The sequence below is a fragment of the Passer domesticus genome, chromosome 1 (assembly GCF_036417665.1).
Source record: "Passer domesticus isolate bPasDom1 chromosome 1, bPasDom1.hap1, whole genome shotgun sequence".
NCBI lineage: Eukaryota > Metazoa > Chordata > Aves > Passeriformes > Passeridae > Passer > Passer domesticus.
Genome location: NC_087474.1, coordinates 18,938,632 through 18,965,037, shown reverse-complemented (window position 1 = coordinate 18,965,037; position 26,406 = coordinate 18,938,632). Strand labels below are relative to the sequence as shown.

Below are 26,406 nucleotides of genomic sequence, written 5' to 3'. Positions count from 1 at the left end.
TGATATATTAATATCAAATACTTTTCTCTGGGAAAAAAATGTGCCTCTTTTTGAGATCTCTTCCTTATCACCCAATACAGGTCTGCAATGTTGTACCTAGCACAGAAAACAGTGAAGTGGGCACCATTCTTTGGAATTATTTAATAGACAAACCAGAATTAATTTCAAAGAGATATACACCAACAATGTGATAGTCAGAAATAGGAATAGCCACAAAGAACTGGATTTATAGGATTATAAGGGAGTCTCAGTCAGCTTATAATGCTACACACACCTATCGACTGACAGTTTGCTTTTGTAATGGAATCAGTTAAAAATAGGCTTGGGATTTGACTTATTGGAAACCAGTGCTGCCACTGAATATTTAGTATAAAATTAATGTTCTCGAGAACTTTTTAAAAATAGTGTCTGGCTCGTAAAGATTTAGATGGATAGTGCAGTCTTATTCCTCTCTGTCCCAGTTTGAAACTGGACACTCTCTAATTAAGCTTGTTTTGATGTAAAGGGAAATGTTTGCTTGTCAATATTGTTACATGTTTTAATACATGAGATGTTAGAACTAAATTGAAGGAAAGGGCAAATTTCTTTAAAAGCCTAGAAGAAATCTGTCATTTTGAACAGATTTTTCCCCAAGAATGTACAGTACGTGGTTAATTCTTATTCATCTGAAAATCAGCCCAAATTGGCTCATTAATTCTTTATATGGACAGATGCCATTTGCAGAAACTGAACCAGCTTTGTGCTTCTGCTGCATTTCTTTGTCAAAAGAACCCAGACCTTTTTCTGTGTATGTTACACTTGTTATAACCTTACCTCATGCTGTATGCTTTGTACAAAACCTGATTGTGTTGGCTTTTTCCATTCTTTGCTTCATTAATGCTCTCCTTTTCCAGATGTTTTAGGTATGTATACAAGCTTGCAAATTACTTTTCCTGCTGTTTTGTGTTCAGTGCTTGATTGTACCTGACAGAACCACCGTGTGTTTCTCGCATCTGGCTCACTGACAGACAAAAGCTGATCCTGTACTGTGTTGCTAAGTCTTTCTTTTAGAAAACCTTGCTGGTTTTCCTTATTTAATTTAAAGTAATTCTAAAAATAAAGTTGACATTGACAAGTAAACACCACAGATTAGGTATCCCATTGTGTATTTCTGAGATGTGTGCACCTCATCTGTGTGTTCTAACACAGATGTGTGACTGGATGTAAAATGTGTCATTGTCCTTATGGTAAATTGATTGCCATCACGTGCCTGGGAGTGTTTATTTGCTTTCCATGTGCATATGCAGTAGCCTGTCAGGCATTACATGCACCCAGTTTGCATGTGCAATTGAGCACCTACCTTTGGAAGGCTGTCTCTAAAAAGTGTATAGAGCTTCCATTCACATCATTAGGTTGATACCGTAAAGTTTTGTCTTCTGAAAATGAAATATAAGTGCTCAAAGAGACAGTTGTGGATTAGCTGTGTGAATTTCAGCCTTGTGGGTTTTTTTTCCTTGATATTTGTGTGAGAAGGCAATTAAATGCTTGAAACTATGCTAACAATTTATTTGTTAAATATATACATATGTATGTATATATATACATACATACTGTATATTTTATAGATATATGATATTACTATGTATTTTCCATATCTGGTAATTTAATGACAGTTGTGCTATAGGATAAGTTTCAAGTAAAGGCTTCCTCAACTATAAATCAAAGATAAATTTAAGAGAGTGCTAGCTAGGACTCATGAAAAAAACCTTCATTACTTACAGAGGCCAAGAAAAAGGAATGCAAAATTTGGACTGAACCAAGAGTGCCTTTCCTTCCCAAAGTCTCAGAGATCTAATACAGTTCAAAAAAAAATAAAGGAGATGTTCAATCTGTTGTGGAAAATCCTGATTGTCCCTTTATAATTTTATGTTCAAGATAGTTGTGACAAATGTCCATAATTCTCACTCTCAAGTGTTAAATATGTAAACCTGGTAAACCTGAACCTTCCTTGAACCAGAATGCAGTAAAATAACAGCTAAGAGCTTTTGAGTTTTCATGAGGATGTAGCTATACTTTTTTTGCCCACAAATTGAGAAAGAGTAGCATGAATTTAGTGAACCTGTTGTAATTTATGAGTCTCACATGTCCCAAAATACTGTTTTATCCTGCTGGAACAGCCTTGATTTCCTTAACATCTAAGGTCAGAGTTTCCCTAATGAATTCTTTAGGTAATTCTGTATTAGAAATTTGTTACTAACTTTACAATATTCCAGCTTTCAAATAAGGTTTTCATACAGTATAAGCAAAGGATTTGAATTAAATTTCCTGAGTGTTTTCAAAGGGTATATGGGGGGAAAAAATTCTTCATTTCTGTAAATTAGAAATAACTCTTAGCAATCACTTCTTATATTTTCTCAGGATACTATGCAGAAATATGTGTGATTGATAATTCCATTAAAGCAAAACGTGCTCAAAAAAAAGTAGTGTAGCAATGTGTTAGAATAATTTCTAAAGTTATGGATATTGTGGTAATTGACAGGATACTTGGATAGGTGAATAAATATTTTTAGCTAATTAGCTGTTTGTTCAAGAGTACAGTTTGCTTCCCTTAAAGCTATTCACGCTGTAAGTTGAATTGATTGAGGTTTTTTCTTTGTCCTGGGCTGGTGGAACTGATTAAAGTTCAGCAGGCTGTGTCCCCATTTTATTCTAGACTAAAAGTTTGCATTGTTCAACCAGAGCACAAAGAAGTCTGAGTTCAGTTCTGTTCTCTGCTAAGAGAGGCATGGACTCATCATTCCCATCACCATGACAGGGCTGTGATCACCTTCAGGATGGCTGTTGGTTGGTCCTGCTGAGTCTTACGCACTTCGCATAATAATTAAACTAAACTTTCCCTGGAGAAGGAACTGGAATCCATGTGTTTTGCCTCCCACTCTGAGCATCAGGCTGCAGAGTCAGAATCTCTCCCACTCAGTGAATACGCAAATGTTTTGTGAGTGGCACACCATCAGCAGGAGGGGTTGAATAGCCAGGGATGGAGTAGTTCCATGTCCTGTCTGTGAGAAAGGCTGAACATTTTTATTTATGCTTGTTCTGAAAAAAACAACAGACCAAGAGAACACTTACTTGGTGCCTATATATGGACTAGATCTGTAAAAGCCTATAGCACTGCTCTGGGTAATGAGGCATGGTGCACAAATACCCATATTACTGCCAGCCTGACATGATGATATCCATTCTGAGCTATGCAGAGACACTTGCTTTATCCCCTGGATAAAATAAATGTTAGACTGCTTCTTTGCTCAGTTTTCTTATTACAATTACTCCTTAACAGAGTGTAAGGGAGCCTGATGATAGGAGCAGTGCTGTGCTGTGCTGCTGCATGGCACCTTCTGAAGCTGCTGTAGTTCTTCCTGGCACAGTCATTTCAGTGCATCCTTGTACAGTGCTCAGCCACTTGTGTTACTGCTGCAGTCTGCTGCTTTCAATCTTCTCCATTCATAGGCCATTAAAATTTACTTCCAGTTTAAACTTGGCAGAGGAAGCATCATTCCATGAATGCTATTGTTTTGCTAGCCCAGAGAAATGAGGCAGGAAGCAGACATTTTTTATGTGCCATTTAGTATTTTTAAATGACACTATCTATTTTATATTTCACATAATTACAGTGCTACATTTCAGGAGATGTTGGTCCATTATAAATAGATCTTGGTCTTGTTCAGGTTTCCAAACATGACATTGTTTCTGTCAATTCCACTTGGACGTGTGTGTACATTAAAAGCCATCTGAATTCTGCCTAAACTGAGCCTTAGCAGGCAGGAGGAGGAAAACCCTGCGTTCCTGCAGCACCTCACCCCACAGCTCCTGTTCAGCAGAGCCCAGACAGGAGCTCCAGGCAGAGCAGGAGACATGCTTCTCTCCTTTCTGCCTTATCCCTTGCAGGAGCCCCATCTGTTAGGCATGAGTAACGCATGCAGCCACTTTTCCTGGAAAATATTGTCATCCTCCCACTCCCACCCTCCTCTTTTTACGTAACAAGCTAGTGGCTAAAGTATTTGGTGGAGACCAGGGAAATCTATGTATATTCACGAAACTACATTTATGTTAGGCATTTGATTAAAACACCTGTAATCCAGTCATCTTTTGACCAGTTGCCTGAGGACTAAGCTAAAGCATTTCATCCCTCTTGCTCATGTTTTTCAAGATCTTTTCCTTCTTAGCTGGATATGCAGGAGCAGAGTCACAAAGCATTCTTCTCCCCAGCACCGGGACACCCCGCGGTGTGGGGCGGGTCATGCAATCCTGCCTGGAGACTGTGGCACTGAGGCTCCCTGCCTGGGGAAGCAATGGAGACTGCCCAGTCCAAGCCCCCGTTCGCTCCCTGCCTGCCCAGAGCAGCATTGCTGCTTGAGGGGTGGGAAAGGAAGATGAAAAGAAAGAGGCCAAACACTTAAATACCTGTGGGGTTTCTTCTTAGCTGGCTCTGCTGTGCTCAAACCCCTTGTAGCTTATTGGATCACCCTGGTAGTGTCTCAGCCTCATTTCTTTGTTTGCAGGGAGCTCGGATCCCTGGTGCAGCCAGGGCAGCCTGCTGTGGCCTGCATTCTGCTTACAGCAGTACCCCATGGAGACACTGCTGATTTTGCACTCAATATGAAGCATGTGTATACACACACATGCTCACAAATTAAAATTTAAAATTTTAATTCTGTCAGTCAAGCTCATGATTTTGGTTTCATTAGAGACTTGTGCAAGCACAGCTCAATAATAATCACTTCCTATTTTTTTTTAATTTTCTTAGATTTCAAATATGACTTTCAGCAGGTTTTTTTGCTGCAAGCCCTTCTAGTTGGTTTTAAGGCACTGGGATAAAAACTACATTTTTTTCTTTCAGCTTTGTTATGGAAATCCTGAGGTTGCCTTAAACTTCTCATTACTTTAGTTATAGTCGTGGAGTTTAGTGGTTAATTATTTTTACGTAACTTGTAAGTTTGTTTTTGGTTTTTTTAAGTAAAAGTATTAGCATAAAAAAATCATGGCTACTGATAGCTATTCTCCTTAATTTATAAAATTATTTCAAAGCCAATTGTGTAAGGTGTTGCTAATCATTTTGTATTGCATACATTGACAGAGTTGTGTTTTCATTCCATATGTCTGTAATATCAGCAGCCCTGTTTAAAAAAAATAGAATGCTTTGTCTCTGTGCCTGTTGCAGTTGCAATCATAATTTACCTATCAGTTTCAATGAACAAAACAGAGCCACCAATACCACAGACAGGAGACAAGGTCAAATTTAATATGCTAAAAAAGTCGTACTGTGCTCAGTTGCGAGTATGTGAATTTCACTGCTCCTTGTGAAGATCAAAATTTCTTTGCTGCCTCTAAGCAGTAGTTTGTGCTTCACTTGGGCCTTTGCAGGCCAGATGTGTGTCCATTTTGCATCATGTCCTTCCCATGGAACTGCTATTTCATCAGGGTCTTGCTGAAACAAATTGCTGGCAAAGCCACTGCTCTGTCACGCTGTGTCCTGGTGACTCCTGGCTGCTGTGGATGAGCCCAGGTTTGCAGGAGGATTGTGCTTCTCCACCTGTGTACCATAGAGAAGGTTCCTGTCCCATGGCATTACATAAGTGACCCTAAGCTCCACCACAGTTCATCATGTTTAGTAGTGAATTGACAGAGATAAAGTGTGGTTGTATCTTTGCTTGTATTTTAGGTGAGGTTATTGTAGTGAACTGGGAAAGATTTTTTCTTGGAATTCACTTGTGAGATCCCGCTGGTATAAAGAATATTTGTCTGTGCCCATAATGGCATAAGTGATTTACTTGTCCTCTCATTGCACTGAATTTCTGTTCAAGGTGCAGTAGTGATATTGGTAATTAATATTTGGAAGTAAGTTTAAATGTGCTGTATTTGAAGTTCTGTGGGAGATGTGTACCTATTGTTTCTTAGAGCTGACTCCTTATTGTATGGAATAAATAGTTGAGTGCTCCTGTCATTTAAAATATGTTCACTTTCTGGTTACCAAGGAAACCATATGAAATAGATTGTAAGGGTCACTTTAGAATTTGGTAGCTGATTTCTGGGTTTGAGTGTTGTAGCTGGGCTGTCAGCATTTCATGTTGATTGTCACAGTAATTCTAATTATTTTTATGCCTTTCATTATGACTGGCAAATACAATTTATTGGAGTTTAGTGTTATAACTTCACTCTTATGCCTCTCCAGTACATAAGAAGGGACATTATTATAAATAGATGGTATTCATGGAGGTGGAAAAATTGCAAAGCTATTACTGTGCTGCTTTGAAGATACCCTACTGTCACTGTTCTCAGCTCCCTATTTTAACTACCAGCAACATTTGTGTTAGTATCCCCACATGACTTTTTAAGTTATTTGCTTACTTTGGGCAAAAGTCTGAGATAATTCATGTTGAACGTCTTGTTGAGTAGGAGTCATTACAGGTAGAGAATTTGGTTTGTGAGATATTGCTAAAAAAGAATGAAAACCAAAGCAGTAGCAGTGGTTAAAGCCTTTGTCATCTAAAAAGAGGAGCTACTATTATGTAAGTAATTGCAACAATCTTGTAAAGTTGGAATTCAAAGAAGATTTCAAGCAAAGTGAAAGTTTTTCCAGAAGCTGAAGAAGTACTCTAAGGAACAGGAGATCAGGACCTCTTCAGCTATCCCTGTGGCATTTTTCCCATTCATTCCTGACTGAAGAGGCAGAGGCACATGTATTAGTTCACCAGTCAGGCAGTGGAGTTCCTTGAACTTTTGTTCTCTACTCAATTTAAGAAAACTAGGTGCTAAAATACATTTTAATTGGCAAAGAAGATCTCTCTCCATCTTCAGGCTTAAGTGGAAACAATTGGTTCACAGGACCATAGTTACCTGCAGCTATTGCCCTGCGTGTGTTTCACAATAGAACATACCCTGAGGTAAACTCTGCCCTGGCAGTGGGTGTTTCAAAAAGTACAGCAGAAAATCTAGTCCACAGAGATGTGTTCTGTACTGGCAGAAAAGTGCTGCAAGCAATGTAGAAAATACTGCTTCCCCAGACAAAATTGTGATACAGTGGCATAGAGACAGCTTTTGCTGGTTATAAATTGTCTTGAACGAGAGTTTTTTAGCAATCTGGAATGGTCTTAAAATGATACATTAACTAATATTGTTATACTGACCGAAGTGTTGAGCCTGGTTTGAAATTGCAGGAAAGCAATCTTAACTCATCATCAGAACAGTGTGACAAATTGTCTCTGATATGTTTATTCTAGTTGTCATTTGTACTTAAATTAGGGATAGATTATTGATTCTCTTCTACTAAAATTCTGAGACAGTGGTATACAGTGATTGCAGCAGTATTTCTGTGCAACAAAGTTGTAGAAAATGCAATTGTGAATGTAGTAAGAACCATCAGAAGTTCTGCCTTAAAAAATGTGGTCCTAATTCAGGACTGCAGCGGGACCACAGTGCTTTTATTGACCAGCAGCAAAGCATGCATCGATGTTTTCCATACCACACTGCACATATCACAATGTTCAGTGCCGTAAAAGGCTGATTGTGTGTGCTCACTCAAATCTGCAGATAATCACAAACAGCTGGAAGTGATCTCTAATTAATCCAAACCAATGTCTACCTCATCCAATAAAGGATATCATATATAGATTTTCTGATGACCGTTTAGATGTTACTTTGTTTATAAAATGACCATAGCAATCACCTATTGATTTGGAACCAAAATACTAGCTGGGATGCCTTGATCTCTCTTGGAAATTTTACAACCTTTTTATAGTACCTGATTTATTCAGCTGCTATTCTAAGATAGAAAAAATCAATCTCATCATGTCTCTCGAAAGAGACCATTTGATGTAGAAAACTCCCTCTCTAGCCAGATCATGTAGGTTGTGTTTTCAAGCAAAAGTTAAGCTTTTGCCAGCATAATAGCTAAAAGACCAATAATGTAATTTCGAGAAACTCTCTATTAAATTTTTGGTACCTCTTCTTTGACCTTTAAGTCTCTGTTTGTTATCTTCTAATATTTTCTTTGAATGGGCTGAATATCTAATCTGGTTTTGGTTCATGAAGCATGCACAACCTTTAAAGGGAAACCTATATAAATTAATCTTGTCTGGCCCAATGATTTTCTTTATAGACTTGCATAAATCACCCAGCTTCTCTAATTCCTCTGTGAAATCAACCACTAGCAAGATCTGAGCAGGAAAATGTGATTTCATTTTAAAGATGATTTTGGTATTATAAGATGTAGTTTTGTTTCATTGGGGAATGAAGACAGTTTCTACACCACTTGTGAAAGCGGATGCAGCCCATCTGTCTTGGAGAGGTTTGCCCTGGAAAGTACTGCCAGTCAGGCAGGCTGCTGAGGAGCTGGGAGCATGACTACCAGATGAAAAGATTATTTTCCTCTGGGAAAATCAGCTTTCCACAGCTCCTGGGATTGTTAAGAGGATACCATAGCATTGTTTTGATTATTCAGTTATTTTCTCTTATAAAAGTGTTTTACACATAATAGCCAGATTTTTAACATGGTACCATACTGAGGCCAGTAGAACAAAACCTGTTTTCCAGAGCTTTGATAAGTTGAAGTAAATGGGAAAACAGTAGTTTCTACTAGTATGGTAATGAGCCTATAATAAAAAGCTTATCTCAGGCACTATATCTTGAGCAAACTGGTTACTGGGTAAGAGTGAAGTCTGAGCTGACATTGTTTACATGTAGCAGATTTGTGGCATATTAAGGTTGCCGTTTGATGCAGCAAGCATTCATACCCCTTTCTCTTATATACATGGTCTGGGGTCATGTCAGAAGGTGTTATCATATCTCTGCAGCCTGGAATAGCAGGAATTGGTGAGGCAGGCAGGCAGGCAGTGCCTCAAGGGCAGCAAAGCGGGAGTGAAACACCCTCATTAAGGCTGGATTCATTACCCTGCTGCGCCTGGGATGAGCACGGGTAACAGCAATTCCTGCAACCAGAGAAGGAGCAACACGCCACTCTGCTATATTGCCACATTTGTTAAAGCTAATCACCTCTTAGCATTTTCTCTAACTCTGATTTTCTACTTTGCAGCTGAAGTTCAAAGTGAAATTGAACGGATTTTTGAATTGGCCAGGACACTGCAGTTGGTAGTGCTTGATGCTGATACCATTAATCACCCAGCTCAACTGAGCAAAACCTCTCTGGCTCCCATTATAGTATACGTAAAGATTTCTTCTCCTAAGGTAAATATTTTAGATGTCTTCATGTTCTTTCTGGGTTTTTTTTGGGGTGGTGGTTTTTTGTTTGTTTGTTTGTTTGTTTTTGGGTTTTTTTTGGAGGGGGGGTGGGGCGCGCCTTAAATGCAGATATTCACATGTCCTCATTTAGGTTCAGAGCTATATATTGTTACTGCTTTCCTTTGGATAGTGAACTATTAATAATCAAAAAAGTATCTGAGCTCCAGTGTTAACCAAAACCTGTTTTGGAAAAGATGATGTAGGTCCAATGAGTTTTTAAATTGGAATTGCATTTTCAGTATCAATTACATAAATAGTGCTCATGGTTTGTTAAATCAAAATAATATGGAAATGAAAGAATGATTTTCACTGAATGAGTATCAGACTGATTGCTAAACTTTAACATCTGATAATAAAGCTTTCACTGTGTGTAAAAAAATGCACAGACCTTGTGAAGAGGCATTTGAAAGAGAAAAATTAATTTATGGGAAGAGCACTCAGGAAATCAATTTAAAAAATTCAACTTAGAAAAAAACAAAACCAGAAGCAGCAGAAAAAATTCAGGAGTGGAACTTTTTAGTGCTTGTTAAAAGGAAAGGAGATATTTGGATGTAAATGAAAATTAGTACATCCTGGAAGAGGGAACACAGGAAATGTTCTTGAAGCCAGCAAATTAAGAATTTGCTCTGCTCATGTGAGCAGTTTCAAATGAAAACATTTTAAGTGGTTATATATGTATATTAAGTCTGAGTCTGCTCACTTTTCTTAATGTCTTATTTTTCACAGGTTTTACAGAGGTTGATAAAATCTCGAGGGAAATCTCAGGCCAAACACCTTAATGTTCAGATGGTAGCAGCTGATAAACTGGCACAGTGTCCTCCTGTGAGTTACTGTTAATTTATGTGTTCTCTCAGAAAGGTGCCAGTCTTTTCAAGCACGAGGTTAATTACATAATTTTCGGGAATGTTTGCCCTCTTCTGGCCATATTTAACCATTGCTTTTTGCAGAACACCTCCTGAGGTCTCGGGGCTCCGCTTTAGGGTGCAGGGGAAAAAGAGTCCCAGTCAGAATCAGTTATTAGTATGTGTGCTGGTACAGTCAGTGCTTCAGTAAACTGAACATTTCCTTTGCTTGCTAAGTTTTAGGGGGTTACTGGTTGAAAAATGACCCCTCTCAGTGACTGTCCTTTATCTCTGGTACTTTAGAGCTCCTCTGGGGCATCTGTCAGCATGGCCCACCACTGCTAATCTTCTTGGTCAGGGTTTGCCAAAGAGCTGAGTGGTACTGCATAGCTGACAGCTCTGCAGTTCTTCTTTAGATGTGCACTGAAGCAAATTCTCTCATTTTCCACCTATAAAGTGGAGGTGATGACACCCCAAGTGTGTTTTAAACCTGGCATGCATTGCTGCCTGCATACTCAGCTGCCAAGAGTATGGGTAAGGAACCAGAAGATAGGAGTATAGTTCAGTTGCAAATATAATTTGCCATAGTTACAGAGCTGAGTGAAGGGAATGTCTTCATCTTTTAAGTTCAAGCATCTCAATTAAGCAATGCTTAGGTCTCCAGGAAGTCAATGATGAATGCTGGAGTCCTGCATAGGCCCTCAAAGCTGCCTTCTGCTCCCTGAGCAGGGAGGAAATAAATAAAAATCACCTCCTAACTTTAGGAGACTAAAATTAGACTGTGTGACTAATCTCTTACCTAATATTTGTATGACACTTGGAAACTGAATGATCTGTATTCTTATGGTTGTTAGTTATTGTTCTTAGTTTACCTTAGTTTTCTCTTAGTTATTCTGCAAGGGGACTGAATCCCTTTCTTACCATCCCATTTTTTCAATAGTTAATTGTTCAATATTTATCCCTTCTTTCTGTGTATTTAAGATTTGTTCAAGCTGCTTCTTCCTGTCTTCTTTGACTGTTTGTGCATTACTATGTGGAAGTTTCAAGGCCTTGCTTTAGCAAAGTAATATTCGTGCTAGTTATGATTACCATCTTTTGTACCAACTCCATTCAGAAAAACAAAAAAAAAGCTAAAATATCTTAATACAAGTAGTAAAAATGTGGTTAATTTTTGACTAATGGAAAGCATGATCAATGTCTCTAGCTGATCTCCCTTTACCTGGTGATTATTCTCACTAAAACCTTTTCTTTATCAGGAAATGTTTGATGTAATTCTTGATGAGAACCAGCTTGAAGATGCTTGTGAGCACCTTGCTGACTATCTGGAAGCCTACTGGAAGGCCACACATCCACCTAGCAGCAATCCTCCTAACCAGCTTCTCACTCGCACACTTGCAACAGCCACTCTTACTATTAGCCCGGGTCCAAATATTAATTTACAGGTACAGTTTTTATGCCATATCTTCTTTTTCTTCTGTCAACTTCTCCATCCAAAGCACAGAGTTAGGCTGATACTAGAATATGCTGAATATGTTTTCCTGTTGTTGATAGATTGAAAGCTTTTTCAGCAGACATTCACCCATTTTCAGTATAAAATGCAAGCCTGTTACTTTTATTGCTGTTGTATTCATAGTAGCATGTGTTTGTGTCTTGACTAGGGGGCTGGTTTTGATTCCAAGGACTAAGCTGGCCTGACTGAAAACATATGATGTGAAATGGAATACTTCAGGTTTTATTGTGCCCAGGACACTGCTGTGCCAGTAATATGTGTACCAGCCACAAGCATTTTTATAGCTGGCCATGTGTAATCCAATCAGAGAAATAAAGCTGGACTAAGACTGGGCACATTCCAGCCTCTGGTAACTCCCTGACTGATGGGCACACTATGGCTAACAGGCAAATCTCGGCCCCAGAGGCCCTGCATGACAAACTGGGTTATGTACAGGGCAGATCCACAAATGTTTGAGGGAAATCTGTTCCACTCTTCCCACAGGCTGTAGAGTTGTAGAGGCTGAGGATGACTGACTGTATTAGTAAAGACTCAGGGTCAAAGTGGCCCTTCCAGTGTTTCCTTTGTTCTTTTATTTATTGGCCATTGCTGTGAAAAGTACAGACTTCCTTGAAGCCAAACTCTTATGTCAAATCCAAGTCCCACTGCACTTACGTTGTGCAGAAAGACCTTGAGAGAGGCTCTGTGTTCTGAACAGCAAGGACACTCTCCAGTGAGCTGGCTAAAGGAGGCTTTATTCCTCCCTCTGCACTGATGTGCCTGTTGATATGGGCATATTATATCCTCTCTCTTCTCCTTTGGCTTTCAGTTAGAATCATTTTATTGAGGTGTTCAATATAAGGAGATGTTTTCCTTTGGATATGTTTTGCATGATATGAAATGAAGTGTTTAAACTGCTTCACTACTTTATTATAAGTAGTGAGTGACTCCTTGAGGCTAAGAAGTACACAGAGGGGGATAAAATACATCTGTCCCAGATCAAATAAAGGCTTACTACATCTAAATTTCTACCTCAGTTCAATATGTGCCCATAAATTACATACATATGCAAGTTACAATTCATAACTTTGGCTAAGAAAAACACTTCCTTTTAGAAAATCAAAGGAAAAAAATGTATCTGCACCCAAGTTAAAATGCAAATAGTTGTGCACTTTTTTTATGGTTTTGCAAAACAAATTTTTGTGTCAAATAATTTATTTCTCATTAGAAAACCACATACTTGACAGGTTTGTTCTTTAACAAGAAACATTTCTTTAGCCATCTTGAAGGGTATCTCCTTCTCTTGCTTTCAGACACAGTTGCAGGAAAAGAGACTGTAAGCTATAGCTCATTTCTGCCTTTTTTTTCTGTCCTCAGAGCTGAAACACCTTGAAAAAATTGTGAGCTGGAAGAATTTCTGAGTATGAAATTCAGTATTGTTGTGTGCAGCCTTGCTAGATAAACTTTCTTTGCTTTGTAAACTTCTAAATTATTTTGCTCAAGTTTTTCTATGCTTTTTGAGTGTGGATTTATAGCTCACATACTCATTGTATTAACCACATTCTCTGGAGGAACTATGCAGAGTTTTAATAACACTTTTCTGAATGCTGTGCTGTCTCCTTACAAACTAACAGATTTTTATTTTAAGGACTAAAAATGAGGGTGTATTTGCAGTTTCAAAGTTTGTTTGTAGGTCTACTAATACAGAAGTGTGAGTCAACAGGGGTCCCCTATGGAACATAAAACCTACCTGTTCCTTTGGTTTCATTTTCCTACGATACATCTTCAGCTGACATGTCAAACCTGAGCTCGTCATTGCCTTGGCACAGAATGGGTCTATTTTTTTATTGATGGTGGCTGAACCCATTCTTTCAATAGTGTTAAGACCCTCTATTTAGAGAAATTAAAGTCTCTGCCTGTGCTGTATTTCTGGACTGCTCTACAGGGAAAAGCCACCAGTTGTTTGGTCTGGGGGAGCCACGTCTGCACTGCAGAGCATTGGAGTCATCCTCCCCTGGGGCCAATGCAGTGCTCCCTTGCCATGAAACATATTTTGGGTTTGTGGTTTTTAAGTCCCCAGTGTACATTGCAAGGAGGGATTTGTGTTGCCAGCTGCCAAAGTGGCATTTTTACAGCATGAAGCTGCCTGTGTGCATTGCATGGCACGAGGTGCTTGAAGGCATGAGGCATCCTGGGACAGTTTGAAATTAAATAGGCAAAGACCTAGGCAAAGACATTGTGTCTGTCTGAGGGAGAGCTTCGGAACAAACTTGTATGGAAATTGTTGGCTAACTCCAAAAGGACTGGAGCAACCTCACACACATATGGTGCAGGTGGTCAGGGACCACTGGAAATAAGGAGCAAGGCAAATTCACTCAGTGGACAAAGGCTTCTCTGTCCTCTTTCAACACTGTATAAACTTCTTTCCAAGAGCCCCTACTTCTTTGAAAGTACAAACTGAATACTGAAATAGAATTATCTCAAGCTTTTTCTATTTTAAACAAAAAAAATGTGTTGTTTTTTTTTTTTTATAGCCCCTTATGAAATTGGGCTATAAAATTCCTGCACGGAAGAATCTATTCCAAATCAGAGCCTGAATTTGGTTATGAACAAAAAAGCCAGCCTCTAATCCAGATTCAGACATTACCTGTTCATTGTCGCTGTAATATTTAATAGAACTTGCTTTCAGTTAATTTGCCCATAAATCCCAACAGCCCTAACACTATTCTGAAATTGCAGGTATTGGTTCTAAATTTATTCATTGTTTCTTCACATGTGCTCATCATAGCACAGGAGATGCATCTGAGCTTGTAAAAGCAGCAGCGTTTCCAATGCAGGTTCAAATTTTGCATTTATTCCCAAACCACAGCAGTGACAGATTTTATTAGTCGTGATTATAGATAGGTACTTGCGTTTCACCACATGAGAACTGTAGGGTTTCACATATTTATACTATGTTTATGTGCCTTAAAACCAGTCATAGTGATGAACTGATGAAAGTTGTGTTTCCACATGCAAAGCAGGCATGTTTCTGCTTTGGACTCTTTTGCTTTTCTCTTCATTTCATTTACAATTCCCCTCTGTTGAGTCATTTCATTTCACCTTGAACAGATCTATTCATGTTTACAATTATTATATTCCTTTCTGGCAAATGAGAATCATCTTGAGAATCACAAAAGCAAGAACAAATAAGAAATTCAACTGCTATCCTGTTACCTTGTTCTCATCTATGCCATTTGTTTCAAATTAGAAACCCAGCTCATCTCTCAGATGTTTACATAATAAAATGTAGTCTTAGAAAATTAAGATTTGTCAAATTTACCAAATTGCTGATTTGAAATATGCTGTTTTTTATAAGTTTCTGATTAAATACAGATTATTTTCCGTTCCAATTTCCCGTAATTTTACTTTTTGGGTTGCTAGGAAACCCACCTGCAAGGATCTGTGGCTGAAGGACAACATTTCCTCCTTCCCCTAGCTCTTTTCCACAAAACAGAAATCAGAAAGAAGATATGTCCATGAACTGCCCTGGGGGCAATCCTTGTTTTTAGACAACTCTGAACATAGAAGGGCAAACTTAAGACTAACTTTGGTGTTCAGAACAGTCTCACAAACAAATGCCTGTATAACTCTGGTAAAATGTACATTAATTTTGTGGCAGCAGAGCAATAAAAGCAGGTTAATGTAATGAAACCCCCAAATGAGGTAAATAATGCCACTTGTTCATTTTGCAGTGATTTCAAAGCATTTATGCGGGTGAAGAGTAGGTTTATTGCCTGGTAATTTTTATTTCGGTCTTTTAATAGCAGTGGTGTGTTAGGAAATTTTGTATGTGATAATATCACTCTCCTCCTGCTTTTCTTGGCAATGGGCTCTATTCTCGAGCTCTTAAAATTATGAGGTCAATGTTTAATTTTTCCTTACCAAGAAGAAATGAAATTATTGCTGAGAAAACAGAAGGTCAGTGATACTATTAGTATCATAATACAAACTTTATTCATATCATATTCAATTGCATTTTTTTTCCTTAAAAAAAAAAGTTCCTCTATAAGAGCCAAGGTTTTGTACTTTGGTTCTTTGCTGGAATCCACCTCCTCAGCCCTCTAAAATCACTTTCCCATAGCAGCTGTTGCCAGACACACATCTGTAAACTCTTAGCTGATATATGCCCTCTCCTGGCTGGTATCTCCTCTCAATTTTTCTGCAGTTTGTCCTGTTTCTGCATGCTCTCTTTTTCTTTGGAGGGTGGTGACAATTGTTGCTAACTGGAGTAGTCAGAAACATCACAAGAAATGAGAAAGTGCCACAGAATAACCCAAGTGCCACCCTAAATTCTGATGAGAGTAAAAAGAACTGTTTGTATTATAATACTGAATTTTCAGAAAAAGTGGAATACTAATGGTTTCTTTCCTAGTTTAGATTCAAAGTGGATTGTTTTGTATTTGAAATTTTATTGGTTTCATAGTACTTTCTAGTTGAATTTGATATTGGGGGAAGCTTTTCAATGTGTACCTCATGACCTTACTGCTGGTTCTGGTAGCAGGGATCTCAAGGAGACCAGAGGAATGACCATTCGGTCCCTGAGCGCAGCGGTTCCCACATTGAAGAGGAAGCAAGGGTCGAACCCACCAAGAAATCCCAGCACCGCTCTTCCTCCAGCCAGCACCACAACCATCGCAGTGGTGGCAGAGGCCTTCACAGGCAAGAAACTTTTGACTCAGAAACACAAGACAGCAGAGATTCAGCTTACGTAGAGCCAAAGGAGGACTACTCACATGAGCATGGTGACCACTATGATTCTCACAGGGATCATAATCACAGAGACGAGTCCCATGGGATCAGTGAACACAGACACAGAGAGTCCCGGCATCGCTCAAAGGAGAGGGACCGCGAGCAGGACCACAATGAATGCAACAAACAGCGCAGTCGTCATAAATCAAGGGACCAATATTGTGACAAGGATGGGGAAGTGATATCCAAAAAACGTAACGATGCAGGAGAGTGGAACAGGGATGTTTACATCCGTCAGTAACTTTTGCCTCTGGCAGTCTTGTGTTTCTTTGAAGTCTTGTAACAATGCCCCTTGAAAATATCTTGGGTTCTTCTTTGCAGAACATATGGTATCCTTCTGTATGCTGATTTGTATTGCTGTTGCTTGCATAGCAATAGCATGAAATAGAATATTCATATACTTATTTTTTTTGTTAGTGCTATATGAATTAGTGTAGTACAACTGAAGAGTTCCTGATGTTGTACTATGACATTTTTCAAGCTGTTTTTGGTAGCTGCCACTTGAACAATATCTGTTGCCATCAAGGTGTTGTTAGTGTTTTTTTAAAAAAAAGGTACATTTGATGTTTAATAACTTCCCATGTATTCAGCAAGCCAGGATCAGCACATAAAAAAATCTAAAACTTTTTGTCTGCTCTGATTTTTAATTTGTATGCACTTGATTTGCATATTGATTTAAGCACCACTCTGTTGCTTGTACCTCTGGTGGTCTCCGTATGAAGACAGAATTCAGTCTTGCCTTACACACAGGGGATCATGGAGTCAAAATCTATTTTCTATGTACTGGTACTGTGTACTGTATATACAGTTTATAAATGTTATTTCTGCAGACACCTTCTTACTATATAAGTTTGATCACACTGTTTTAGAGTCCTAATGCCAAGTCAGCAGATTTGCTTTTGAATTACTGGCAACTGGAACTAGCCTCACTTAGGAAATCTGTAACAGTGTTCAATCTAAATACTTTTTCTTCTGTAGCAGAAAGCTTATACTTATTGTAAATATGGATGAGTGCTTGAGATAAAGGGTGTAACTCTTAAAACTTACGCTGCCCTTGCACACGAAATTTTGCATTTTAAAGTTACGGTAAAGATAATGAACTTACCACTATAAATTATTCTTCTCTGTTCACAATATTGCAATGGGCACAGCTTAATTTTTGTTCTACTGTCAGTGATCAGAGCACACATGTTGGAGGTGTGTATGTGAGTGGGTGGGTGGCGGATTGATGTTCGTGTGCGTGTGCACGTTAGGCAGCAAACTGTGAGAATCTACTGAAGAAAACAAAGGTTACTCAAAGGCCCAAAAAGTCTATTTCTACATTCTGTCTCTTAATTTAAAAATCCAAATTGCATTCAGGGAATATGAGGGAATTTACTGACCCAGGTAATTGGGAAAGCATAAATCTGCTGGCTCTTTGTTGAGACTTCAGGAGAGTAAAAACAGGCAAATATTACTGTGAGTTTCACTGGAAATGTAAAATCTTTGTGTTTTAGAGTATTTGTTTTAGTAAGAAAAGTTTACACAGCTTGTGGAGAGTTATTTTGTTGGAAAATAAATTTTTGTAGCTTCTCCACTTTTTCTACACTTGCCAATTCTCTGCATTCCCACTCTGAAGCCAGCTCATTGCTTTTCCTTCACCAAAGCTGTTGTGCTGCTGATGAGAGCATAGAAAAATGACTGTGACTTAGGGGCTTTCTAGAGAAAATGCATTGAAATCGAAGGGAGTGAACACAGTTTGTTTTGCACTGAACACCTGTTGCACTGGTAAGTGGGGGGAAATTCTCTATTATTTTTGACTCCAGGTTCCATACCCTTGCCTAGTGTAAAAGCTGTTCTGCATCACATGTAGTCTTTGTAGTACTTACATTAATGAAATACTTTTTGTATTTCCCTGTAAATAGCACATTATATAAAGACTGTAGTGTGATAATAATTAGTTTAGCTGGAAGTTCTTTTTATTTATTATTTCAATTCTGGTAATATCAGCATTGCCTGATTTTGAATATCATTTTAGTGAAATGGATAAGATATATGGCAGGTGCATGCTTTCTCCAGTCTCCTAGCCCAGCATCCAAGAAATCTGCTCAAACATTCTCTACCCTTCCTCTCCTACCCCTCTCCCTGATGCTTTATAAGCATTTTGACAACAAACTAAGAGTGGGAAATACTGTTGTCAGTTATCTGGCCATTCCTCCCAGTGCTGCTGACTGTGGTGGTTATTCAAGGGTAGGTTTTGGCTCAAAGCATGAACTGTGGGGAACACAAGAAAAAAGGTTATTTTTCTAGAAATGAAATTCTCATCATTTTCTAAGCATCACTAAATGTCTTTATAGAGAAAGGAAGAATAGGTAAGTAGATCTGTTGTATTACTAAATGGATATAGAAGAGTATATAAACTGGTTTTTGATACAAGAGAATTTTCAGGGTATCTGTAAAAAATGGCATTAAAAGACTGTTGTTTGAATCATATCAGATCACATGTAAGTGAGAAGAAAATTATATTGTCTTGCTCTGTATAGCCTGGCTTTAGCTAATTTACCAGCTGCAGTAAATGGTGTTGCTCCCTGCAACTCATGACAACTATGTCATCTAAGAAGTGATTTCACTTCAATACCTTGAATATTTTGTTCTTTTTTTTGTTGGGTTTATGGTTGGGTGTGTGGTTTTTTGCTTTGTTTGTTTGGGGTTTTTTTTACTTTTGCTCCAGAGAGTGTTTATTTTTCAGCTTTCTTAAAGTATTTTTTAAGGAATGTTTGGCAGAATTTCAAAGCACTGAGTAGTAGTATATGAAAACTATGGCATAGGCAGTTGTGTATAGACAAATAAATGAGAAAATAAAGAGCATAGTTCAAGCCCTAGTATTTAAGTATTGATTCATGGAGTATAAACATAAAAAAACCAAAAACAAATCCAAATCCAACTGGTCATAGAATTGTGTTTTATATAGTGCTGCTATTTATGTAGAGACAACATACTAACAAACACATATATTTCTTAGGCAGACTCACTGAATAGGTTTTATTAGCTGAGATACTTTTTTTTCAGTTTCTGTTTTAAAAGTGACAAATCATTTGTAATGTGAGCTTGTACTACATATATTGCACAATACCACCTGCCTGCTGAGCACTACTTTGAAAAGCACTTTAACAGAGTTATGTCATAAGAAGCTTTAAAAATACTCCAAGTGGAGGACATATCAAAGATTATTTTGATGAAATGTCTTTGCAAAGTTTTGCCATTAGAAGGTTTAATACTGGTTGCATTAGGATACTAATGAGTTCATATTTCTGTATCTGGTTTCAGGGGTTTTGAATCTGAGAAATGGTAGGGGTCCCAGTGAGCACCAGAGTCTTACGGATTTTTGGTAAAAAACAACCTGTAAAATTTCCATTCAAATGAACTAAAAAGATCATAAAACCAGTGAAACAGAAGAAAAGGGAGGAAGATAAAATAGTTAAGTGATATGTAAGTCTGGGCAGCTCAACTCTGTGTTTTTCTAAAGAATTTCAGTATATGGAAGGAATGGGATACATTTCAAAATCTGCATGTATATGTTAGATGTTAACCTTATTTTTATGTGTTTTTACAAATGACTATACATCAGTGCTGAGTAGCCTTAGTCTATTCTTTACCAGTTGTCTAGTGTCACACAGATGTCATGGAAGAAAGAATTCTCTTCCAGAGGGACTGGAAGGAGGTGACAGTAAAAGTCTCCAGACCTGCTAAGGGACAGGACAGTGGGGAGGAAAAAGCAAACAGGTTTGTGCACAAAGGCAGCATCAGTACGAGTTATATGCTGAAAATACTATTTTTTACTAAATGGATCTATAAATTACTGCCTAGAATTTAAATAATTATTCTAGAATGCTCATGAATTCATATTCTGTGACTGGCATCAAGAGTTCAGAATTTGAAGAGTTCTATAGTTTTTGCTTCTCAAAGAATTCTCATAAGGCTCTGGACCTATTTAATGAAGATCAGTTCTAAAGCCACAAAGAGTTTCAGTGGAGCACCTCTTTTCACAGAAATCTGTATACTCTTAGCCTATAGCCCTTATTGTAAATGGAGGATAAGGAAATGAAATTCCACTGACTGAACCCTGAATAAAGGGAGAAGCCCATTTTTATTTCTCCCTGCATACCTGGTTATTCATCTTATACACACAGTTCCTGCCCAGATCTAATACACTGCCCCTTAATACTTTGTCTTTTATGAATCTGTTAGCAATTACCATTTTCAAGCTCTGTTGGTTTGTAAAGTCATTCTCACGTTCTGGGACACCTTCAAAGGTTTTAATGGGGTCCATTATCATTCCCACAGCTGGAATGAAGTGAGTGGTCCGACTGCTTTTAATCAATGGATGTTCAAAGGAAAAGAGCTGGTGTAAACCACCCCCTGTGTTTGTTAGTCACTAAAGCCTCTTCAGAAGGTATTTTGATTTGTGGTTACATTTGACCTCTGATTGCTTTAAAACGTCAGGCTGAAAGATGTTTTCCAAATGTTTTTTACTTTAATTCTATTCCATCCATAAAAATTCAGCACATTGCAAAAACTTTATTACAAAGTCCAAACAGAGAAGTTATTTTTCAGAATGTAATATAGCATTTCTGGTGTACATTTACTTATATTTATTACTTTATGCAGATCTTTCACCAAAATCATAATTATTCTATCATCTGTAAAATATGTGGATGCCATTTTTACTGTGAATGTTTTTAATCAAATGTTATTCAGTCAATTTTATTGCTTGGCAATTTGTCTGTAATTTATTTCCCCACTTTTATATAACAAACTATTACATATGAGCTTACAGTAGTTTTATAGACAGTTTCTTTTTATAACTTACCACCCTAGAAATGTATTCCTACGCAGCCCCAGAAAAGGTTTATATCAAATATAATAGAGATTAAGCAGGTTCTTTTAACTCATCCCTATTCTCATTTCTTCCTTTATTCTTGCCACTTTTATCTATCATGCATACCTACTCTGCAATGAATTCTAGCAGTAGAAAATTGGATTTTCTCATAAACCTTTTATTCATGAACAATCAAACACAAAAACAAGGTTCTTTATATTTTAAACTACCCACTCTAAAGTAATTTCTTGATTGATCACCTTCACCAGCCCATTCCTTTAGAAGCATATGAAATCCTGTGATCCAAAAAATTGGTGCATTCTGTGACACTGAAACAAGAAAAAGCTGTATTATAATTTCATAATATATGAGGCTGCCTATTTTAGTATCTTTCTACTGACCAAGACAGATATTTAGATTTGGCACTATTACTAATCATTATTTCTGCAAATAGAGAAAACTACTTTTCAGACTTTCTTAACTACAGGATCTGATTGCATGCCTAATCTATCTATTTTGTAGGTTTAATCTTTCATTATAATGACAATAACTTTTTAAATTTAATATATAAATATCTCATATATATATAAAAATATATAAATATATTCCATTGTGCTTCAGCATCAACTGGTGAAGCACAATGATTCAGCGTGTAAAGATTATCAGGAAAGTAATCATATGTTTGAAACATATACACACTATCCTTCAGAACTGTGTCAGTGAAAAATTCCTACCACTTCTAAAGTCACAGTAAGATTGGGAAAGAAAAAGGGCATCCATCCAACTTTAGTCATCTAACTTAGCCACACCTGTAGCGAGAAAGGATGCTGGCTCCTGCAAGGGCTGCAGCATCTTAACGGAGTTTCTGTTCTGACCTGCCTGATGAAGCCACTCCCCCGTTCCCAGGAGAGACAGAGCCCTCGGGAAACAGCTGAGGCCAATCCCTCCCATATGCTGAGTGCTCTTCCAAGGCTAGCAGCTGACTTTTGCAGAAACAACCCTAATGGCTAAAGTTCATATATCAGTAATGTTTTCAGGTGAAGTCTGCTCTGCAATTACACTGGAATTACCTAAAAGTTAGTTGCATTTTCTTCTCTCCCCCAACTTCTCCTATAATATCAAGTGAGGTCACCTCCTTAAAATGCCTGTCATCCAAAACTAAAGGAAGTGGGAGATGTCTCAACAAATATTCCACTAAAAATTCAGCAATCTTAATTCCTTCAAATTCAGCATTGCACAAATCCTGCTACTGAAACTGGAGGTAAAATTCCTTACTTTATATGAATACACAGACTTCAGTATATAGTTTATGTGTGCTGATTAATGTTTACAAAATTTCTATAATCTGCAAAAAAGAACATGCTTTTTTACTAGCACTGAATTAAAGATTTCAACATGTTCCTACAATAAAAGATTCATCCCTTTTGTTCCCAGGTAATTATTTTCACCATATTTAGAGTAGAAAGATTATAGTATGATCTTACATGACTCTAAATAGGATATCTCACCTGCTGTTGATGGAAGAAAATGACCTTAAAATTTCTTTACACATGGTGTGTTTAATGGTACAGAATGACCAACAGAAGTAGAGAAGTAGTAGACAAGAATTCCATTTTTCTATCCTGCTAGGATAGGCCTTACAGAGGATGTACTTGTCAACCTTGGCAGGACAGAAGAAATATTTTGTTTTTATTCAAGAGCAGGAGGAAACATACAGTATCAAAAAATTTATGGAACATAAACATACCGAAAAAGAGAATTCTAGAGATTGTTTTGATTGCAAGGAAATACAAAATGCACTTCTTACAGTAGAAAGAAAAATTATAAAAGAACTATTGCTCTTTTTAATCCAGCCAAATAGTTATGTGTGAAAAGACAGACTTTTTCAGATGATGCTTTTTAAAACTGGAAATTGATGAATGAGAGGAAAACACCAAACACACACAGACGTCAGTTTCTGTTTTACCTTGTCCTTAGCCTTCCTTCTTTAGTGCTATTGTCAGTTCCAGCACGACTGAAAATACTGTTCAAACTGGAACTGAAGCAGAATTTTCAAATACATCTAACATCTTTCAAGAAATTTAGATTATTTAAACTTTGAGCAATGTACTAAGGCAGTTTTCATTAGCATGCTTCCCCAGTTCCAATTTTCATGATTTTAGCTGGTGATGCTTTCTAACCAATAAAGAGTTAATGTCCTTAGTTGTTTGAAAGGTGATTTGCAACATTTCAGATGGTATTATGCACTGTTTTCTGTCTTTTGATATTAATCATAATTGTAGCCCCTTCTGTTACAAATGTTTGACTTTAAAACTGTCACTTGTCAGCCAGTCCAATAGGCTATTTCAGAACCAATACAGTTTATGCATGGGAAGTTTGATGTTGAAACAATATTTATTTACATTCCCAGAGTGAGATGGTTTAATATATTCATGCTGCTATAAAAGACATGCTACAAAGCCTAATCGTATTTTGTGTATATACTATGTGTACAGAGAATCTTGCTTGTATTAAAATAAAAGAGAAATGAGGTTCTAAGTATCAATTTATAAAACAGTTCTTTGTAAAATGTTGCAGTGTTTTGAGAAGCACTATTTAAGGAAACTAACTATTGGTAAACCTCCATAGAAACTACCCTTTCCAAAATTCATTGTAATAGTTCCCATCTCTTTTTTTATGTCTGCATTTTGTAAAGTAGCTTACATCCCCTTCCTACGCTTGCCGCACCAGATAAGGGCAAACCAGAGCAGACAGCAGTCTGAGTTGTCATTCAGGCACTGACCTGCTGTAAATACAAAAGCAGAGGGAGACTTACAAATGATACCACCCTTCCCCCAACCATGACTTTTCTGCTGCAACCTGTGGCTCTTTCCCATCAGAACAGCTGGCAGATTTTAGTGCTGCCATAGCAACCCTGCCGTCAGCCCGTTGGCTTGGTAACATTGCAGCAGCAAGAAAGGCACTTCACGTCTGAACTGTTCTTAGACTCACTGAGGTATTTTTTCAGGTTGCATTCCCAAATCCTTATTTACTGTTCGATTTAATAAATTTAGCAATGAAAAATCCTATACAGTCTTTATTTGCCAAAGAAATCAGGTCATCTTCTGTGGAATCTTGCAAAGAATTAATATCCATTCCTCGCAATGTCACAGCAGATGGATCAAATCTCTGCAGCAGCTTCAACTGATCAAGTGATAGTCCAGCTCCCTTCATGCCTTCTCCTCCAATGTGAGGTTCCTGCTCAAGTAACAGAGAAAAGCAAATTACTGCATCTCTAAAATTCTTAAATGTATTCTGCTGAGGATTTGCAGAGCTACCAAAGAATTCACATGGACAAGCTATGCTTGTATCATTCACACCAGAAGATCCAGAAGTAATGTGGCTCTTGCCTTCATCTGGCCAATATTATTCAAACATATATACAAGATTTATACAAGATATATACAAGTATTTTGAGGAGGTGATGATGCCCCTCATCCACTTTATCTCTGTAGTTTAGAGTGCTTTTTGAGGACATTTGCACAGGTCTAAAACAACTCAGCACTCTTAGGCTGAAACATCCCAAGAAAGCTGTTACCAGCAGACAGCCAGCCTAAAGGGTTTAGGTTGCCACTTCTAAATGATTCAGCACTTCTGTGTACTGACTTAATAGCTATTAGTTAAGTCAAAAATAGGGAATCCTTAGCCCATTACCAGTATCATCAGCAATAGCAGTAGAATTCCAGAGACAGCTAGGTTGGAAAAGACCTTGGAAATCATCAAGTTCAACCTATGACCTAACACCACCTTGTCAACTGTACCATGGCACCAACTGCAGTCCAGTCTTCCCTTAAATACCCGCAGGGACTGTGACTCTACCACCTCCCTGGGCAGCCCATTCCAACACTCAGTCACCCTTTCTGTAAAGAACTTCTTCCTGATGTCCAACGTAAAACACTGGGATACTTCACAGTAAAAAATTCAACTGCAGAGACTTAAAGCCCCAGTCCAGAATATTTTACTGCCTAAAGAGGCATCATTTTGGCAGATGATGCAGCAGAAAAACATAACCTTTGAGTTTTCTAGTAATTTAATAAGACAAAAAGGTAAATAGGACTACTGTTACATGTGCCTGTCTGTGACACAGAGAAAGGGGAATAATCAATTCCAAGAGATAACATTTGGCTTCAAAATCCTGGAGAGAACTTAAAATCCCAGCCCTCGTCTCAATACTTCTTGTGAATAGCCTTGACTGCTTCTTATTTAATACCCTAATTCCTGGAAAAAACAATTCTTAGCTGGATTGTTCTTTCAATGCATTCAGTAAAGAGATAGAACAAAGTGTGCAAAAGCTGGCACTGCAATATCAAAAATAGATCTCCTTTGTCAATCTAGTCTAATGTAGTCCATAATGCAGCCTACAGCAGAGTGTTTTTTCAGCCATCACACTTTGCTAACACATGAGCTCACCCAGTCAGCACATGATGCGAGTTAGCTGCTTAACCACGTCCTGCATGCTGGAGAGCTGGGCAGCCAAGGGGCTGCAGACTGATCCTCCCTTCCCTCAGCAGGGTTTCAATGCTTTCCAGGTAAAAGACAAACACAGGTGACTATTGTAAATTGAGAGAAAAGTGACATGCAAAGGGAGACAAGGGGAGCAACTTGATGCAATAGAAGGAAGAAAAGGTAGAAGTCCTAGGGAAAACAGTATTCCACAGGTTCAAGTAACTTGCTTAAAGGCAGACCAGTGTCCTCCTCTACCTTTTCATTTTTCCTTCCAGTTAAGTTACTGCATTTAAGCTGATCTGCAGTACCTCCTGTGTACACTCCTAAGTGGAAGTCTGCACAAAGGAGCAGCTGCCATGTGGTAACCTCCACCTAAAAGAACAATGCTTATGGCTCCATCTCCTGTTTTTTCCTTGCCCACATTACCCAATATATCTGCTTCCAAGATCTGTTGCCAAACTGAGGAAGTGGGAAACAGTGGCCTGGATAAAAAAGGAGGCATCCACTGAGACTAAAGAATATGGGAAATAAATGCATAAAGGAACATGAGGTAAGTAGATTGTAGACTCCTGTTTCATGTTCATTTAAAAATATCACCTTAGTTTACACTGGTAGGGAGCTGGTTATTAGGTATTATAAATTATATGTGGGTAAACAATTCAATGTCA

General features: G+C 38.0%; 2 protein-coding genes across 14 annotated transcripts in view; one reads left to right on the top strand and one right to left on the bottom strand.

Moving 5' to 3' along the window:
• The window catches only part of CACNB2 (calcium voltage-gated channel auxiliary subunit beta 2), a 246,585-nt gene extending 222,787 nt beyond the window's left edge, over positions 1-23,798 (top strand). For 6 of the 11 annotated variants that reach the window (XM_064408489.1, XM_064408472.1, XM_064408525.1 and 3 more), the window contains 4 exons: positions 9,068-9,219; positions 10,000-10,095; positions 11,372-11,557; positions 16,145-23,798. In XM_064408489.1, the coding sequence (XP_064264559.1) occupies positions 9,068-9,219; positions 10,000-10,095; positions 11,372-11,557; positions 16,145-16,636 (926 nt within the window). In that variant the 3' untranslated portion in view covers positions 16,637-23,798. Of the gene's footprint in view, positions 1-9,067; positions 9,220-9,999; positions 10,096-11,371; positions 11,558-12,981; positions 13,026-16,144 lie in introns of those variants that run through there. The other 5 variants (XM_064408499.1, XM_064408479.1, XM_064408545.1 and 2 more) reach the window with 2 other exon arrangements.
• NSUN6 (NOP2/Sun RNA methyltransferase 6) overlaps positions 21,159-26,406 on the bottom strand; it is a 23,542-nt gene continuing 18,294 nt past the window's right edge. For all 3 annotated transcript variants that reach the window (XM_064408570.1, XM_064408573.1, XM_064408584.1), the window contains exon 12: positions 21,159-24,490. In XM_064408570.1, the coding sequence (XP_064264640.1) occupies positions 24,278-24,490 (213 nt within the window). In that variant the 3' untranslated portion in view covers positions 21,159-24,277. The remainder of the gene's footprint in view (positions 24,491-26,406) is intronic.